The sequence below is a fragment of the Chelmon rostratus genome, chromosome 19, assembly GCF_017976325.1.
Source record: "Chelmon rostratus isolate fCheRos1 chromosome 19, fCheRos1.pri, whole genome shotgun sequence".
Taxonomy (NCBI): Eukaryota; Metazoa; Chordata; class Actinopteri; order Chaetodontiformes; family Chaetodontidae; genus Chelmon; species Chelmon rostratus.
In genome coordinates, this window is record NC_055676.1 from 15,502,318 (window position 1) to 15,523,068 (window position 20,751).

The window sequence follows — 20,751 nt, forward strand, 5'->3', positions numbered from 1 at the left end:
GAAAATATATGCACAGTTTATTGATAGATGCAAATAGGTGAGGCACACACAAAATAATTCAAATCAATAATGTATTAGTTGTGAGTTCTGACCGTGTTCGTTTTTCTCTTCAACATCAGACACGTCAGTCGGTCATGGACAGAAACCTGCATGCAGGCTGTGAAATTCTCGCTACTCCGGACTTTAAGAAATTCCTCTCTGGAGATAAAATCCCCATAACTTGTTTTCTCTGCAGCCAAAAAACAAAACAGGCCCAGCTGCTGCAGTGCCAGGAAACAACCCAACAATCTACATATGAAAATAAACAGAGAAATTCCAGTGACTACTACAGGATAACAAATTATATCATAAATATTTTTTAACTGCTGCTCATATTCATGGCTTTTAAAGACCTGCTTGGGCTCATCTACAAATTACTGTACAAAACTGTTTCTGGAACATTCTGTGAAAGGCCAGTTTCACAAAGGACGAATGATCAGTAATATTTACATTTGGCTTCTGCGTCACTGTAACATATACAAAGAACAAAAGGCACTGCGACAAATGTCAAAACATTTAAATATGTGCTAAAAGAAAGCAGAGGGGAAACCTGGGCATCCGTTCAGTGGAAGCAATCGCCAGCCGGTCTGTAAATCCAGTCACTATTGAGTTGTGTTAGACAGTTAGACAGTATGGCTTACGATTAATCTATACTAACGCTTTACCATGCAATGCTGTCTAACTAAGAAGGCGACATAACGCACACTTAAGGAAGCCTGCGCTGTTCTTCCCAGACAGTGGTCCAGAATTCACTGAGGAACAGGCATTATTCTTAAACTTCCTGCACATTTGGTAAAAGAAAAGTTGAATTTGTGTTGCTTAAAGCAGTGGTTCCCAACCTTTTTTTCCTTCGGGGACTCCTCCTTTGAGTAAACTGACGACCTCTGATTAAGCACAGAACAACTGATTAACTGTCCAATTAACCCAAATAGTGAACTCTAACTGCAGGAAGTCTGTGTAAAAACAGCAGTTTGGATGAATTTTGATATTATTCTGTGAATATTGCATCAGATGAGTTTTCCAGATGTTTTTATTGACTTTTTACCCAGTTCTCTGTATTATTTCTAACAATCATACTTTCCTGAAAGGCTTCTTTTTTGATAAATTCAGTGTTGTTGTCTCCTTGATGCTTGGCCACTGTTCTATTAGCTCTTTGGTTCTTTTAACTGTGTACTTTTCTAATGCAGGACGAGGCTGTTCAGCAGAGACTGAGGGCTCTGTGAATATCACTTGTGTTCACCTTGCCTTTAAACCGTAAGGGTTTTTTTAAGTTCATCTTAAATAATTAAACTTTAAAAATAACATGTTAGATTTCTTCACAGAATTGAATGACCTGCCATATATTTTTAAAACAGGCCTCGCAACCCTCGTGAAGACCTCCAGGTTGGGAACCAGTGGTTTACGGTGTACAGCATGTGCCCATGAACAAACACGATGGAAAAAGGTGCAACAGTGTAAGTCTGCTAGTGACCTCAAACTTTCATTAAGATATCAAACAAATGAAAAGTTAGCTGCACATTTACGTAGATACGACACAGCATTACTTTGCAAAGCTGGCTGACACAGAGTAAGGTTATGAATTATTAGCCTGTCAGTGGGTAAAACATCTTAATTTTCAATAAATACACACGATACAGTGTCAAACATGAAACTTTGGTAAGTGTATTACAGGATTATGAATACTGTCCATATTCTTCCTTTTTTTTTACACCAATGTATTCATCAGTACAAAGTGATGCTAGTCTGTGGGTGAACATTGCAGTGAATTTGTCCATATGTCTGTGACTGCTACAAGAACATCTAACAGCTGAATTTTCACAGGTTTTTTTCTTTGCTAGGTCGACAGTCTGTTGCAGGATACTGACGGTGGACGGCTAGGTTGATGCGCAGCTCTCATGCATGTAGCAGTAGCGCAAACGGGTGGGTCGGTTCACAGTATCTCCAGAGGATCACACTGTCTGGATCAATCCATAGTGTCTAGACATCAGCTCAGTTGGTCTTTCTCATACACACATTCAAAAATTCCTTCGGATCCACTCGCACACATTTTTAACCGCAAAGTGAGGCGTCACTTTAGCGAGTAGAGCAGTTCAGCAGTATGGCAGAGAGACAGAGGGTGGGCCGAGGAGAAGTACTGACAGCACAACCAGTCCTCCAGCTCGGCGTTCCTCTCGGGCTCAAGCGAACGCTCAGCGAACTTCATCATCAGCAGCGCCCGTTTCACGTCCAGCCAGTTGAGGAGGCCCTCGTGTCGGGATCCGCCGACAAAGCCTCCGTCCTGTCCGTGTCTCTCCCACTGCTGCTCCATCAAGTCCTTCCTGGGCCCCCAGAGCAGGCTCTGCAGGATGCGCTTGGCCTCCTGGATGTGGATGCGTTTGATGGGGTCAGGCTGGAGCAGGAGCTGGGCCAGCCTCTGGAGGCCGGCTGAGTAAAGGGAGACGGAGGGGATTGGAGGCAAGTCCTCACAGCGGTAGTCTTGTTCCTTCAGCGCTGGACTCACCTCAAACGGGTTGGCTTGGTGGAGGAGTTCATAGATCAAGATGCCCGTCTGGAACTCGTCAAATTTACGATACTGGGCTGCTGAGACAATCTCAGGCGCCAATCTGGCGTGGTCACGCTTGATGCGAGGGTCCACAGTGGTTGAGGCGGCGTCCTCGGAGGAGCGACGCTTGGCCTTGGCAAAGTTGCTGATGAGGAGCCGAGGAAGGTGGCGCTGTATGTCAACACCACTTGAACTGTTACTGGTGTTGTTGTCGGTGGTCTGTTGGGGGAACTGAGAGGGCCTGCGGAGATGAGGCACCAACAACAGGTTTTCGAGGCAGAGGTCGCGGTGCGTGACCCCGTGCTCCTTCAAGTGCTCCAGGCCATTGCAGAGCTGCAGGAGGAGGAAACAAACGCGGCGCTCGTAGACCTCAGGCTGGGTTTTATGAAACGCATCCCACTCCCGAACGAAGTCAGCTGCCGTCTGCTGAGGGATCTCAGAGGTGATGACCACCACACGCTCTCGGTCTACCTGCTGGCCAGGCGCGGACGTGGAGGGCTGAGGCAGCGATGAGGCAGGCGTGGTGGGCAGGGAGACCTCGTCAGAAGGCAGCATGCTCTGGGGAACACAAGCGAGAAAGTGGCCACAGTCCTGTTGGAGGTTGAAGTGGGGAGGCATGCTCTGCTGCACTGACAGACCGTAGAGATGGCCCTGCTTGGCCTCTATGGATGGACTCTTGCAGATCTGGTACAAACACAAAGGACAGTGGGAGGAAGGAAAGAAGTGAAGGAGAAGAAAGCGACAGCGGGGGGAGAGAAGAATTCCACACACAGAGAGACGGGAAGGGAGTGGAGCCAAGAAACATAAGAAAGGAATTCTTGTTAGTGAGGTTTCAAGGTCAACGCCAATTCAGTCCCTGCTCTCATTCAAGTGAAATCAGTGTCTTTGATGCAGATTTAAACCCAATCCTCAACTGAAAGCTTTCTAAAAAAAGTGTTTTCAAGCTGTTAGTAGGCTAGTTAATGCCAGGACTGAACTACTGTTTAATTAAACTACTACAGCCCCTCAGCGTCTGAATTTTCCCACAGTTTGCAAGAGAATGACAAACTTGAATAAAAATGAAAAAAAAAAAAACTTCCATCCAAATTCTGAAAGTCTTCCATTAAAATTCAATCTGTTCTCATTGTGTGTTGGGGTCAGATTTATAAATATAGATCTCTTCTTTGTGATTAACAGGACTAAAATCTACTTTCATGGGGTTCAGCTGGTATTACGTCTGAATATCAATCCATAAAGTTGGTGCTAGTATGGTCTCATACCACATAGTGTGTACTGGGTTGTGTGTGTGCGTGTGTGGCCTTGACTACAGGGGTTTGTCTGACTGTAAATCCTGCCTGGAATGTAAAGATTAATTGGGTCTAGAGATATTAAGCAAGACTGTGGGCACCCACGCCGTGGCACAACACATACTGTACAAACAGCCTCTGCTTTGTACAGCACTAATGACTTTGAGACAAAGGTCAGCGAGACTGAATACACACCCTACCACTTCCTGGTTGTTTACACTGCATGCCCTGAAGGTTTGTGCTGTAGTGGGGCCATCCCATCTATAGACAAACAAGACCACCACCCTATTTTAATCCCCTCATTCTGTCCTCAAACTGTCAAATCCCTGCTTAGAAGATGAATTTACAACACCCGCTGTGCAAATTATTCCTTAAACAGCAGTGAAGATGATCTAGAGTGAGCTGCGAGTTTCGTTTGCGAGTGCTTTCATCACAACAACCTCTGAGTGGAGAAAAACATGTCCTGTCTGTGCGTTACAAAAACAGTCTTCTTCACAGCAACCATCCGCCAAACATGGAGCCCACAGCTGTTTACAATCCTGTACTTGTCTTCTGTACTCAGTGTTCAAAGTCAAAGCTATCCATAAAATAATAACAATATTTAAACCTTGTAAAAATCAATTAAACATTTAAAATGTATGCGGTGATGCTGATGCAAACACACAGACAGAACTACATTTCTCTTGAGCATTAAAGTTATAATCCTTAATATTTTCATCAAGTCAAATCCTGTTTTTCAACAATTTCCATCCAGTGTATTTACATTTAATTACCTCTCTATACATTGTCCTTGTTTGTGGCGGAGTCCGCCAGTCATGCGTGGAATCTAAATTGCCTACCTACGCATGAGACAGGGAACAATGCATGCGTGTAACCATATCTGGTTTTATTTTAGCTCATTGATATAAACCTCACTGTTTACTATTCACTCTTCTAATGCTGTATGAGAGCTGTATTAAGTCACTGCTAATGCAAACCGAACCTTTCATGTTCCCTACTGATTACCAACTTGATTGCTATCTGCTGTTGTGAGGAAAACTATTCAATATTAGGCTACTATTGACTGATGTCTTAATTAAAGCAAAATGAGCCTGCTTGACTGCACTGTAAGTAGAAAGAGCAGATTTAAGCACTTCTTGTCATCAGAGTGTCTAATCACATTGTAAACTTTGATGTAACACATCATTGCACTGCATTTTTTTATCAGATGGATCTTCTGCAGGACAGCCATCATATGCAGCTCTAACACACTGGGTAAGTGGGTCTGACGGAGGCTACTCTCTACACCCGTTGTTGTTACAGTGCCTGACCAGGAAGAGACGAAGCTTGTCATTGTTTTCAACACAATATGTGACTCCACACATACAGCCACAAAGTCTGCAATGACCTCGCATCTTGCATCTGCTGAATCACCAAATGAATTAGAGCTGAAATATTAAGGATTATAACTGTAAGATGTTGTAAAAGTGAACATCGTCATATCAAACACATATTTAACAAATTAATTAAAACTTGTCAAATTAGGCCCAGTGTTTAGGGATTACCTTTACAGCGTAGGAGTTGCTGGGGTCTGAGGCACAGGCAGCAGAGTAGTACACAGCATCTCCAGCGTTGCAGCTCGGCTTGTTAGAGGTGAGCCTGAACAGAGACCAGTTGCTCTCCTCAAACCTAAGTGGGTTCCTCTGGGAGCGAGTGAAGTGATCCTCACATTTCAGAGCCAAGCGCCGCAGAGACTCGGCGTACAGGCCTCCCAGCTTGGAGTAAACTCCCTCCCGACTGTCTATGTTACTCAGAAGGGTCTGGAGCTGCAGGCTGGAGCCCAGATTTGGTGCCAGACCCGGTTCTGAGGCTGAGAAGGGCACGCTGAGTTGGGGGGAAGAGGAGCAGGTGATGCTGCTCCGGCAGTGCACACCCAGACGCCCCGGAGTCTTCAGCGGTTCATCCAGTGTCCGGGACCTGGAGGATCGGCCTAGCAGGGCGTGGCAACGCTCTAGAGACTCGTTTGAAGAGAAAAGGGGTCGCGGGTCAACGGGGCTGGACGGTAAACTGGACCGGGAGCTGATGTCAGCTGGTCTACACACGTTGCTCTCCGAGCCAGTGAATGGGAGGCGTGGGTAGGCTCGGACGAAGGGTTTTCCGTTTGCGCTATCGGGAGCCGACACGGTGCGGTTGACCATTCTTTTCTCCGGGAGTGGAGGTGGCTGGTTGGTTAAGCTGGTAAAGGAGGGCGGGTGAGGAGACCCTGGAGCCGAGGCCACTGGACTTCTGGTGAATGGAGAGGAACAAGACATCCGTGTAGCATCCCGAGAACCTAAGAGAAAAACAGTCAATCATCAAAAATGTGAGTAAGCATTATGGCATGATCAAGATCTCAGTCAAGTACACCGTGCTGCTACATGAGAAACACACTGTGTTATGAAAAAACTGTACTAAAAAGAACAAAGATATAAACCTTATAAAACAAACACAAACTTCACATTTCATGAAATATACATATTGGTAAAGGAACACCTCAACATTTTGGGAAATTGCATGCTTAATCATTCAAGGATTGATACCACTTACAAGTCTTTACGCCAAATATGTCGCAATAACCAGCAGCAAGTAACTTAAATTAACATAGCATACCATAAAGGCAAAGAAACAAGGAAGGGAATCAGCTAGCATGTCCTCTTTCCTGGGCTTTAGAGGGGTTGGTAGGCAGATTTTGCTACCTTCAGACAGAGCCAGGCTAACTGTTTTCATCTTTTTCCAGTCTTTATGCTAAGCTAAGCTAACCGGCTACCAGCTGTAGCTCCATATTGAAGTGACAGATGATAGTGGTCGTGTTAAAGGCGTATTTCCTGAACTATTCCTTCAGTGGAAATAACTGATGTTGAAAATAAACACAAGCACTGGTGAAGACAGAGACATTTTAGTGGATTCACACATATCTTGTTTCTCATTGCCCTTGTAGGTTAATTTCCTGTGACCTCACAGCACTCAAAGACTTACATATTCCTGGGCAGCAGCTGTGAATGTGATTTATTTACTACACCCCTTCTGTCGCTGCCTACTGCTTAGCTTTAGTACAAACACATACCTCGTTTCCTCAAAAGAGCTGGAAATTTCCACAATCCAGGACTCAAGCTGACACTCAAAACATCTTCTTCAATTATCATCCATTTGTCAATTAAAGACTTAAAGTTGGAACTTGACATTGCGCTAGTGGAGACAGATACTGGGATAATTGTGTGGTGCAGTCTTCAATAACTGCTTTCACAGAGGGGGAAGACTGTAAAGAAAAAAAAGTACTCTGTAGGATGTAGCCAAGCCCTTTTTCCCTCGTTATCAGAGTCCATAATTATCTCTTCAAACAACATTGCCCAGGAAGTTACAGCAATTACAAGCGTCTGAGCGCCACAGAGGTTTAAAGCTGATACGCCAAGGATGCACGCCACTCACTCTGAATCACGTCTCAGGTTTGATGATCGTAGAAATCTTTAACTCCGTCATGAACGTGATCACCGGGTCAAATCAAACTGTGTATGTGCACTCGACAAAAGAGGAAGCGAGGAGCTCGGCGGACAGCCTGGCGCTATAAAACCTTGCAGCGCTCCCTTTCCTCTTTTCACTGTTGTTGCACAGTTTCACTCTAAACAAAGTGCATCTTCATAGTTAAACAGTGTCTGAGCAGCAAGATGACTAACATGCACGCAAACGCATGTCAACTAAAATCTCCTATAAAAGCTGTATAAACATATCCTTGCTCAATCATCTACAAACTCCTTGCTTTATCAGATACTCTATCAGACAGATATGATCCTTGGACTCCCTGTGCATGCTTCTATAGGAGAAAATGGATCTGCGCCAGTCAGACACTCAAATAAATCACCTAAATCTGGCCAGAATATGAGTGTGCAAGGTTTCTTACCAGTGTCAGCAGTCAGGTTGTCAGTGGAGGCAGTTGGTATGCTGACACTGCCCAGGCCCCGTAGAGATGAGGTTGGGCTCTCGACTGACCCTTGCTGGCTGCAGCGGTCCAGCTCCATGTTGCTGCCACTCATCTTACTGCACACTCTAACGGAGAAAACAACAGAGACGGGGTAAGTGAATACAACGGGGCAAACAAGATAGAAACAAACGTGCATTCAAGCCATATCTTGTGTACATGCTTCTGCGTCTGCACTGCTGCCCGCATCAGCTTTTCCAAAACATCAGCCTGGCCACGTGCAGCATCTGTAGGTTTTCTGCAGAAATAGAATATTTTCTTTCTGTGCACCCGTTTAGAAATGTGGAAGCACACCACTTCCCCCTGATGTCTTTTTATCAGCAATATGTATTACTAACAAGTCTATGCGAAAGAGCACACGTGTTTCATTTTAAATGACGAACAAATACCGTCAGGAGTAGTTTCGCTTCCTTGTTAGGGAGGGACACTTCTTGATTCAATGCTGATTTATGACTGCAACAAACTGGCCTCACAAAAGAACAAAAAGAATCATCTCATGACATGTTATGAGTCTGTGACATGTGGCACTTTGCTTTTGTCTGATATTGGCACACCTTCTTGAAGACAGTTATCTGCCTCAGGTACTACATCGCTAGTCAAATCTGAGCCTTTAAATGAGATTCTGTAACTTTTGTTGAACACCAGCTGCTGTTACAGGATAACGGCACATTGGATTTTAGTACACTTCCCAATATTGCTTTGACTTAAAAGGGGAACTCCACCAATTTTACACATCAAAGTCTGTGTAAAGGTCCTGGGGAGTATGACTGCATGTGTAAAAAAGCTTGCGTATAAAGCTTTTTGTGGCAACAGAGGGAGCTGCACGAAGTCTGATAAGTTATCTCAAGTGATGCCACTTGAAAAAAAAAAATCTGGAAGGTTCTTGAGGTTACCAGACCAGCCTGCTCCTCATCACTGCTTGTGTGAGAGGCATGATGCTACAATACTAGTATAACACACCTGAATTTCTGACCAAACTCAGCAGGCATGTTGCATTGTGGGTAATCTAGATGCCAAGATCTGACAAAGAAGAATGTGTCCAATAAAAAAGACACTATCTCTGGTTCTGCTGCACTTTTTTTGCGATGCTAAACCTGTGAGCATTCTTTATAATATACACACGGTAGCCTGACTGAGAGCGAGTGCAACGGGACCACAAGCAGGAAACGACAAACACCTCACGCTCAAGCACACAGCATAGCTGACTCCATTAATGTCAGTTACACAGCAACATGTAACTGCAGTTAGCAATCACAAGCCACCGTTTCCTATCGCTCATACAAGACCAAGTAAATGTGTAGAGGCAGAACACCCTCATGGCCTCAGGGTTAAGGCGCTAACCATGAACTTCTCAGTTTGCATCCAGCTGGAGGCCTTTGCCACATGTCACTTCCCATCTCTCTCTCCTCTCATTTCCTGTCATCTCTCTACTATAGGCTATAAATAAAGGCTTGAAATACCACAAAAATATCAGATCACTTTTCATTTCTAAGAGGATGATTGTGAGATTTTTCTTTTAATTTACGAGAAAGAAGCTTTGCATTCCTCTCATTCAGTTGCCTGACTACCATGATGGCCACTTATAATACCAATGAAAACTGTGCATGAGCAGACTTCCTAATCAAGGTGGCCAATTAAGCTGAGTGACAGCCATTCACGTGTCTCATTATACCCGTTAATGGCTCAGGGAAGCTGGGTCCAATCCCATCCCTTCATCTATCTTTTTCCTCTCTTCCATCACGACTCCTTTATCCATTTATCTGCCGGCCCCTGACTTCAATTCCACCATAAATCAGCAGAACAAACAGATGAGGAGGAGAAAAGGAGAGGTGCACCGGGGGGAGACAAAGGGTTAGGTATTCTCTGTGGGCAGTTAGCTAAAGGATCCGATATCGTTTTACACACAAAAGAGCAGTGATGAAAGGCAGTGGAAATGCTGAAGCAGAGGAGAAATGGTAATGGGTGCAGGGATTATGAGTCTACGTGCATGTGTGCGCCTGTGCATGTCTCACTCCAGATCGCTCAGATTTGTATCCAAAACATGAGATTTTCTTTGGTGAAAGAATGTCACTGCTCATGTCCTGTGGGAGGATGTGCATGGATGAATGAGCTTTCTGAGCAAGGGCATGCAAAAAGACCTTGACTGATTAGGACTGCTTGTAGGAATATGCAAGCACCAAAGAGCTGAAACTAACAAGTATTTTTATTAATTCGTTTTCACAAAAATGTCTGAAAAGGTGAAAAATGCCCTCCACAGTTTCCAGGAGCTCAAGGTGATGCCTCCAAATGACTGATTTTGTCTGCATAACAGTTTATTGGCGGCATATTCTAATGTTTGAGAAGCTTGCATCATCAAATGAAACAATAACAACAATTAAACAATTATCAAACAGATCAACTCATCAATTAATTAGCTGTTCATTTCAGCACTGCAAGCACTGGTCATATACAACTGGATGCAGTCATTGTTAAGTCAAATCTCAAAATCCACACAAGATGTTACGTCTCACGTCATGACACGAAAAAAAAGCACCATTCTTCGGGATTTTATCACTCCACTTGGAATGCCCAGTTTTAGCCGAAACACCTATTAATAAACATCTTAATTGCTTATTTCCTCAGAACTGATTTAGCTGCTTCCTTTGCTAAAGAAACGTCTACATAAGATGTCGTGATCTGCCATGATTTGTGCTCTGCAATCAGCCCGGCAACGACAGCAGCCCAGACTTAGAATGTAAACAATCACGCCACAGTGAGAAACACACCGGATCTGTTGACCACGACATGTGTGTATTAATAAAGCCGTGCGAGAGGAGCTGGGGCAGTTTTTAAAAAAGGGATCATACTGGGGTTAAAGCTAACTAGCTACAGATAGTAGTGTGACAGCGTAAGATGAGACCCTGGCTGAACTGCAGTGTTGTTGTTGTTGTTGTTGTTGTTGTTATGGCTCAGGTTCACCCAACAGCTTTCACTTCCTGACTCTTATTTAGGGCCGTCTCTGTCATAAATACATAAAATGACTACTGAGGGGGAAGGTACTGCATGTCCATTAGTCACATGCATGGACACACATGCAAACACACATCTCCTGTGCAAGGTTACACACAATAGACAATAACGTCTTGGTGAATGAAATGGAATACTGTAACCGGATAACGCCCAGAACGTTAATGTTGACACATAATTCAGGGTTTTGTTCAAATGAGGTGGAGTTAGGTATGCTCACTCACACTGTACTCAGGTGTAGGTGGTATGATGAACACCTGCACAATGTAATGCAACCACGCAGGAAACACAACCTTCAACAACCTCACAATGTTAATTTTTCGATAAATAGGGAGGAGATTAAATTCTTAGGTGTTCCTTTTGTATTATATAAACTCACACACATAGTTGATTGCCTTGCTGTTATACTGGATCACATTGTATCCTGCATGTGTTTTTGTTATTGTGCAACCTCTGTATGTTACAATGTAGTGCAGAGAAGAATGGCATGCATTGTTCTTCCACCATGATACAGGATAGTTACCATGGCTTTACAGCCATATAAACCATGTCTCTGAAACAAGGACCCATTAATATTTGACACCAATCCTTCTTATCTTTTGCAAACTACTACAGCCTTGCCTTGTTATCTTATGCTGTCAGCTATCTTTATTCATTACAACCCACTCTCATTTGTTTGCACCACATTGGATAAAATAACACACTTCAATTCCACTGCTCACCCTCTTCATCTTCCTACTATTTAATCTTACCAACATGATGGGCTCAAATAAAAAAATAAGATAATGTAAGTAGAAAAGATATTAGGAGAAGAGCAAAATGCATGGCGTGAAGAGGGAGGAAATAAAAGAATGAGCAAAAAGTTTAATACACGCCATCCGTCACTGTGCCACTGAAAGCCACTATAAATTTGTTCGACGGAGCACCTGACAGAGGTGTGAAAATGAGCCAAACAGGCCTGTGCTTACCTCCGAAAGCTCTGTGCTTTATCACAATCCTCCTGAAACACACTCAAACTCTGCGACCATTTTCCTGTGTGAACAAGAGAGACCATCACCTCCCCTCACAACACTAACGATAGCTGTATCATCATTTGTGGTGTCTCACTGAGGACGTGAATGAGAAAAAGACGCCGTCAGGTGCCTACCTCATGCTGGAGAGGCAGAGGTCCTTGTCGGGCTGGTGGGCGCAAAATGCCCCTGGATCAGACCGGTGGCTCTCTAAAGCCCCGCCATGTGTAGTAACACAACCCTGGCTCCACACGAGTCATATGTGTATTTAAAGTCTCTCTCGGCAGGAGACGCAGCATCATCCATTAGATGCTCAAAATTAAAGCGCCCATATCTCATATATAGCATTAACTCATTGACCTAGAAGTTCAGTTTAGAGCAGCCTTAGGTCTGTCAGGCAGCAACAAGATGCTATCTGCTCTGCTGCACAGAAGGGATCAGGGTGGATCTGCGGAGGGAGGGGCAGCACGTCTTGGAACGATAGTTTACAGAGCAAAAGGCAATTCAAACCCACGTCTAACTCAGTGGACTTAAATCCAAATGGCTCATCTATAAATTCTGCTTCTATTGGTGGCAACTGACTGCCACACTGGGGACAGTTTGGGAGTTGCCGGGGGCAACAATCTGTTCAGTCAAGCCCCTCCCTCTGGAAACCTTCACTGACCAGTTGACACGCCTTCCAGCGTTCAAGAGCACTTCCTCACAAACTCATGCGTGACAGAGGCACACGCACAAACACACACACCTCTTGGGCTGACCCACCACATGATATGTAGGTTGTCCAGTGACGAGGAATAAAAGAGGGAATGTTTCGTGTTTTCCACTGTGATCAAAGGCTGCGGGAGGCAGATTTTTCCAACCATCTGTGGCTTTTAAATGATTCAGCAGATCAAAATGCTGCTTCACGGGGTGCATGTGCGCATTTGCATGGTGAATGTTTTTCACAGAAGATTCCTTTTCCTGTCACAAATAAATCTTTTCATGAAGTTTCTGTTTTGCAGGCAAGCTTTGGACTTCCTGCAGGCGTCATTGAGTGTCGAGGACATGCCTGGTGACCAGGGACACTTGTTGATTAAAAACACACTAAACCCGCTGTTAAACTTGGAGCGCTAGAAAGCCACAACTGTCGCCGGTCGGCTTGAGGCGTGTTACCACATGCGTCTCAACAAGGTGTATTTTTATCAGCGCAGAATGTCGGCAATGTCATAACAGCAGAGATAGGTCCTTACTAGAATTACCACAAACATAAGGGCCCTTGAAATGTGATCGGCAATCTGTGTTTTTGATGGTAAAACATTCCCACTCAGGTTTTGCTGACTCTAGCAGCTCAACATGGCAGAACATCTGTTTCTTTTGAGGAAGTTACATTTCATCATGCTGTCCCAGACAATGCAACGTTTATTTTGAGGAGATCATTTGATGCTCTAATAACTGCAACACAAGGCTCTGTTTCTGCTATGGGTAGCTGACTCAGAAAGTGGAGTGTATTCTTAGCCCCATGTAGATTCAGGTTAAAGCATGTGTGCAAATGTTACTGCTAATAAATGGCTATGTTGGCGAGAAGCCCCGCATAGGTCACAATAATGTGAGCTTTGAATAAAGGTGGACATTTATCATTTTGCACATCCTGAAAGTAATTGAATTAAATTCTGTTACTAAGCCTTAAAACTGCCAGGACGCATTTCATCAGCAACCAAGAATTTAAAGCACACTGATGCCAACAATGCAAATATATTTTCTTTGCCCGAAGATGCATATGAACACCTGCTAAGGGCAGATTTGTGAATATCAATGGAACAAGGCCTGTTTTTTTTCTATTCTGTCTATTGTGCTGCAGCCAAAACAAATTTACAGCAACGTGACAAAGCAGGGGACTATTAAACAGACCCATTTTGTGTGTTAATTAGAATTGAAAAAGTCACATTACTGGCATGAATAGAACAAGGCATGCATTGAGGAACATGACGGAACAGTTTGAATGATCACAAGGCGTTAGAATGGAGGCTGATTCAAGGCTAAATAATGATGCTATGAAAGGAGAAGGCACAGTGAGATTCACACAGATGACTGCAGTGACATGCATGCAGTGCTATCTATATATATACACTATATGGTCCCATCAGAGAGCAAAACATATTAATGCATTTAGGCTAAGTGCATGTTCTAAGTGCTAAATTATGGAAAATAATTAAACCTCACAGTCTCATGGCTGAATTACAGTCCCAGTAATTCTCATGCAAGTCTGGATACTGAAGGACAGTCACGCAAGTATGTTTGATAACTGGATTTGTCTTACAGCAAGTGTTATAGCATGCAAGTGCGTAATTAAACCTCTGTTTTTCTTTTCCAGAGCTGCCTTATCACAAATAATATTTAAGACCGACCCTTGTTGTAGATTCTAAAAGAAAACTTTACTTCCCCCAAAAAAATCTGCATATGAAGTTGAATGACAATGGTGAGATGCAATTAATAATCACTTAACCACCTATGTCTGTTATCAAGAGAAAATTCTTGTCATCTGGTGGTCACAGCTTCCCAGTTGCTAAGAACTGCTCACTTTTCATTGCTTCACTGTTATAAACTGAATATCTTGATGATTTTTGTCCTCACACTGCAATTTGTCATTACTTGTGACATTTCACTGATTAACTCACAAAGGTTAATCAATAACGAATGACATCAAATACAGTCCTACCCAGAAACAGTACTAGTGCTCAACCCTATTTGAGGGGTAATAATTGAATGTATTGAATAAGTTCTTTGTTCTTCTTACCTGTGCAGTTTCTTAGGTGGGGGAGGTGGTGGATTGGGTTCATTGTTGGCAGCTCCCTTCCCTGATGCCAGCAGCTCTGATGAGCTGCCATGCAAAGGTTGCCTGGCCGGCATGCTCCCGTTATGCTTGGCCTCCTCCTCTGCACCGGTGCTCTCAGTCTCCCCCTGACAGGCACCATTGTTGGGGGCAGCTGGGGGGGCCGTGCCTGGCTCTGTCATCGGAGGGGGGCTGCTGTGGGCCTTCCCGTCCCTGGCCTCCTTCCAGACAGCGGCACCATTGACCAGGCCTGTCACCCGAGAGGTTGTACCCGGGTTAGCGGGCAGTTTTTTCTTCTCCCCCTCTTTCCGCTCTCGCTCCTCCTCCTCCTCTTCTTCCTCGATGCGACAGTTCCAGCCAGGACTGTGGTGGTGGGGCTTGTGGCGACGTTCAGATGCTGCAGGGTTGTGGTTCTCTGTATGCACCTTGAAGTGGCCCTCTTGAGCAGAAACAAAGAAAAGCATGGGGAGTTCAGGGAGAGGGACGGGAGACGACATGGATGGTGAGAGGCTGGAGGTGCCCAATTTGGGGAGATCAGGAAGAGGGACTGGAGAGGACATGGATGGTGAGAGGCTGGAGGTGCCCAGTTTGGGGGAACGGGTGGTCCTTTTTGGGGGAATTGGCGGGCTAGACTGAGGCTTGGGGTGGAGAGTTGGGGCAAGGCTAGCTTCAGAGGTCAAAGAGGGTGCACTGTGGCTGGGGCTGGGCCAGCGGAAGGCCGGGCTGCTGGGGTCTTTCCGTGCTGTGGGGCTGAAGTGGCATTGGGTGCTGATGGCTGAATCTGGACTGCTCAGGTAGAAAGTCCTGTTGTTTTCCTCTGTGTGAGTGGCCATTACAGTGATGGTGGCCCGTTGACTCTCACCTGAGAGCTCAAGTTCAGAGCACTGGGACAAGTTCTTATTCTGGTTTGGGGACTCAGGATGGGATTGCACCCCATTTCCTTGCGGCCTGCGCTTTTTCTTGGTGCTCTCTGCATAAATGGGTTCTGTGTCTGGCTGTACGTTGGGAGAGCTGGGAGCTGACTGTGAGCTACCCATGGCTGGTGGGCTTTGGGGGCTCCCTGACCTAACTTGCATTCGTCCTGAACCCTCTGCCCCAGGAAGTGAATCTGTACTGCTACGATAAGAACAAGAGGAGTCTGACAGGCTGGTCTGTTTAGACAGGGCAGGCGGCGAGTGGAGGGATGGTGGGGGATTGTGGCTTGTGGTGTCCACGCTTAAGGCTGTTGTGGGGGAAGTGCTGGATGTCTTAGTTGTAACAGTAGCTGTACTCCCACTGCTGATACCATTGCTATGAACTGTGGCAGGACTGGAAGGGACAATATCCACTGAAAAAGGTATATCCACAGATGCCTGCTGGGACTCCTGACAGCTTGCCCTGGTAGTCACACCAATTCCATTACAAGTGCTCTTGGTTCTAGTGGTGGTTGTATTCTGCTGCCTATAAGTGTCTCCGTTGCTGTTCTTCTTTAAACTCTGAGAACCTCTACCCTCCTCCTGGGTGACAAAGATATTGCTGATGATCATGGAGTCTTTAGGCAGGATGTTGGGGGATAGGGAAGCCAAAGAGAAGCAGTTGTTGTACTCCATCTTGGTTTCAGGACTCTGGAGGACTGCCTCTCTATGGGCCTTGTTGCAGCCATTACTGTCAATGTAAAGCGACGAAAGGTCCAAGAGCTTCTTCAGGCCCAAACGCTCAGCTGGGCTCTTTGTGTTCTCCTGTCACACATAAACATGAGCACACATTAAGGAACAGATACGTCATTCTGGACAGTAATAAACTCTACAGTTTGTTACGGGAAAAAGACACTTAAGAGAATCACCTGCTCTATGTTCATGTTGACGTCAGTCATCGACTCGCTGGTGTCAAGGCTCATCACAGTGGGTTTGACAGCGATGGTTGGCTTGCTGTAGGGCGAAGGCGATGTTACTCCAGCTTCTTCATCACCTCCCAGGCTGCTTTTCATACAAGCGGCTGGCACACTGCCACCCAGGCTGCCGACAGTCTTGTGGTGCGCACTAAGTGGGTGGAAGCAGTTCTTACAAGAGCCGGGTTTCCACACGTGTTCTGCAAAGTCGCTGCACGCTGACATCTTGGGTTCGCTAAATTAGGTTTGGTCAGAAGTGGCTGTTGGGGGATCTCGGAGATACAGGATGAACTGTCATGGCTGGTCCACGGAAGGTTGCAACGTTACAAGATGGTGATCACAAGGCAGCATGTAGGAGGAGAGAGAGAGAATGAGATACATCATCAAAAGAATCATCATGTCTATATGATCATGTTTTGCCCATAGGCTTACATATGAACTGTGTCTTATCTAAAAATCTCATTTATCCCATTTTTTCCTCTACCAAACATTCAGAGCATCAAACTTTTTGAGACACCAATCTGATAACAACAATCAGATTTTAAATTTGAGATAAGGGCAAAAGGGGATTGGTGCATCTATTTTTTTTTTTTTGCCTGAGATCAATGATCTTCTGAATCAAGATACCTGAAATTTTAGCCAAAAGAAAAAAAGGGAAAGTTTAAAAAAAAAAAAAAAAGTTCAAACATCTACTCGAAAATGTTCAGACAGTGATGCGGGAGTCCAGGCCCACAAGTGTCTCTAAGCTCATAGAAGACCTCCGCTAGGACTTAACTGTCATCCACAGATGTAACTCTAGAAGACCTGCTGTCTGCTGTGCTTCTTGTTCCCATGGCCTCCTAAATTAGAGGGTATGTGGTTTCTGTTCAACCAAAGGGCCTGCCGGTGTGAGCATTGCAACATAAAAGCCCTCCAGAGTCCTCTGCAGCCCCCGACATGCTAGAAGAAGACGAAGGAGCCTCAAGCATCCCAGAGGTCGGAATGCCAGGAATGTCTAAAGGCGCAAGTCTCACCAGGGTGAATCTCACACCCACGACAACCTCCCTTCCCCCTTCCACAAACCCTCCCACTCCACATGTGAGTCCTCTCCTCTCAACGGACCCCCCCCCCCCCCCCACACACACACACCTCCTTCCTCTCCCTCTGTGTGTCCTGTTTAACTGGACTGACAGCGAGAGGATCAACACCGTTTCAGAGAGATCATTTGTTTCCTTGCATCTGGGTGTCCCTCTTTATGTTCTTTACACAGCTTTAACTGCCTCTCAACAAGGTGATGCAATGACACAAGGCGACATTAGCCCACAATCTTGACTCATTATCCGGAAAAAACAAAACAGAGGAAGCAGTACCACCCCAAGACAATGAAAAAGGGCACGTGCACTCCAGTAGCCTAAATATTAGACATTCTTTTAGCCACAGTGATTCCTGCTTTGACTCTACACGTGTCTATTAATGAAAAAAATACCAGCGCAAAAGATAACGAATGCTTGAGACGTGTTAAGACTACTTCTAATTCATGGCTCCAGTATTACCAACCATGCGACCTACTAATCCCATAGGAGTGAAGAGTTTTCCTGTTATAGAGATAATGCATGTTTACATTTTTCTTTGTTCTGTCTGACTCAGTTTGGGCAGGAAAGCACGCACTGGCTCACTGTTTGTTTAACCGTTCCTGCGACAACAGAGGAAACTGAGCCTTGCCTAACATCTGATGGTATTGTGCTTGAGTCATATGCAGCGATGACTGACTGGAGACACACATCATTAGGCTACTAGGCGTGCTGCGTCAGAGAACAGACTGACTGCCAGTCAAGAGCACGTCTAGGGGGGTTTATGGGACAGTCGAGCAACAACAACACATAGACAGACAAAGCACTGTCATGGTATGTTTAGTAAGTTAAGATCAAACTGACAGGGACACTTTAGCCCCCATTGTTCCACTTTCCCAGCAGGCAATCACAGAAAACAGCAGAAGTGGACATGTGCAAGGTTCAGTTTCACTCTCTGTGCTCTGTATTTTTGAAAGAAAACAAACACATCCTCTGAAACTGCACCTCGGTTTCGGTGTATTCCACCTCTTGTTTACATGTTCAGCCCTGCTTGTTTGAACAGAGATAGACCCCACTGTCTACATTCCCCACACCTTCTCAAGCTCAAGGTCCAATATTTCGCACTTGCAAAAACACACACATGGCATAACTGCCAGACTATGAAAAATATCTGATGAAAGAGGGTGGAAAAATGCACAGGAAAATGACTTGTGGGTGGATGTTTGTCTGATGTTGGAATTTACAGTTTTCGGGCCACCTAATGAAGATATCATGAACCTTGAAGTCACAAGGCACACGACCCCATGACCTCTGCACATCACACACAGCCGCCTGGCCACTAGATGTCTCAAAAAACAAATTTAATCTGAGGGACTCTAAACATGATGATCGCAGTCTCAAAGCCAAATTTGCACATAGATTTCCCCTTGGAAACACAAAACTAGGCGTTTTTGCTGTGAGCTAACCGGCTGTAGTTCATTGGAGAATACAGTCAGGTTGCAAATGTTAGATTTAGAGTTTAAATAGCCCACAGATACGGTGACCAGGAGGAGTAATTAACAGCTGGTAAAAGTTCACTCTGTCTGAATCCTCCTGCAGCAGCAAGCAAGCAGCTCCTGCAGACGCATCTGGACCAAACACACGCGTGTGCACGCACACACGCGCACGGGTCTTAATAAAGTAGCCTGTAGGTCATGTGATGGTCATTATTCCGGGTTTACCTTAACATACCTCACTGCATTAGCCTGCTGACTGCTTCCTATGGCGGTGTCATGCCAAAAACACGCAAAAGCGCGTGCGCCTAAATGAATAAGATGCCCGCAGATTAACGAGTCCTGTCATTCATAATCAAAATAATTAGACTGGCCACAGCCCATAATAACGGTCTGATAACCGGGTCACATCAGTGAGTAGTCACCCACTTTGAATACAAATTCTTTTACGAGCAGCATTTGTCACGCCTGCCTCGCTCGCACAGCCCATTCATTCAGAGGGGGGCACAACCTGTTTTCTCGATAATCGGGAGGGATTTCCGCCCAAAAAAAAAAAAAAAAGTGTCAACTTCTGAGAAAACGCCTCAAAACTTCCACCTTCAGACGATTTAAATGTTTACCAAGCGCCTGTTTCAACACACACTCGACACAGGCTGCGCACTCCACGTGTTTCGGCTGACGCGTCCGTTTTTTTTTTAATTTTACAGGATATAAATGAGAATTTGGACAAACGTTTGTGTCGCGTGGCGTTTGCTTTACTGGAGGTTATTGTAGCAAAAAAATAAAAATCCTTTCTATCGTCTCACACTGAGGGAACTCGCGTAGATTGACGTGTTTTCATTACCTGCATCAATATTAAATTTGACTATAACAACTTGGCTCCAGCTGCATCGCTGAATCAACAGAATGGGTGCGTAAATCTACAGCCACAATGTAAGCACGCTGAAGTAGCCAAGGTTATCTGGTGAATATTGATTGACTGCTTACCTGCTCGCACTTTCTCTGCCCTGGCAACACAAAAGCTCTCCAAAATACAATTAAAAAATAATTAAAAAAAAAAAACAGCTGTATCCTGATTCCCGCAGGAGCAGATATCCGTCTGTCTTCACCTATCCCACATGCGACAGGTTAATGAGCCAGGAGACTGTGTGCTGCTGCAGGCTGGTTTCGCCTCCAGCCGCCGGGCATGCTCCTGCTCCTGCTGCTCCCGCTGCTGCTGCTGTTGCACTGTGCAGAGGTGGAGTGGTGAGGCGGAGCAGGAGTCCTCTGCAGCAGCGTGCAGAGAGCACAAGGAGGTGGGAGGAGCTCCAAACCAACCATGCAGTCTGGCCAGCAGCCACGCTCGCAGATTCCCATTTAATTCTTTTGTCCTACGAGCTGTCATTGGGATTATTTTTCCAGCATATCATTTCCACTTTAGCAGAAAATTACACTTTTTTGCAAGTGCTGTAAAGTTACAAAGGGTGCAAGGTCTCACAAGAAGAAAGCAAGCACTTTTTTGCTTAAAAAAACAAACACTGGGCCTTGCAGGTTTATTCTGCAAGCAATCACTTGGAAGCTCTTTGATGTGGGGAAGGTGGATGCATATGAGCCTCTCTGGGTTTTCCAGCCCCTTTCCCTCCTGCTACTCCCTCAGCAGCTCCTGCTTCTGCTCATCAC

The 20,751-nt window shown here is 45.1% G+C and overlaps 1 protein-coding gene across 1 annotated transcript; it reads right to left on the bottom strand.

Annotated features, from left to right (window-relative positions):
* LOC121623108 (inactive tyrosine-protein kinase PRAG1) lies at positions 1–20,312 on the bottom strand. The gene is made up of 6 exons (XM_041960265.1): positions 20,080–20,312; positions 16,506–16,850; positions 14,648–16,401; positions 7,781–7,926; positions 5,412–6,178; positions 1–3,265 (listed from the first exon to the last, which is right to left on the bottom strand). Exons 2-6 carry the CDS (start codon positions 16,773–16,775, stop codon positions 2,108–2,110), a joined length of 4,095 nt encoding a protein of 1,364 aa, XP_041816199.1. The 5' UTR covers positions 16,776–16,850; positions 20,080–20,312; the 3' UTR covers positions 1–2,107.
* Between the last annotated feature and the right edge of the window lie 439 nt (positions 20,313–20,751).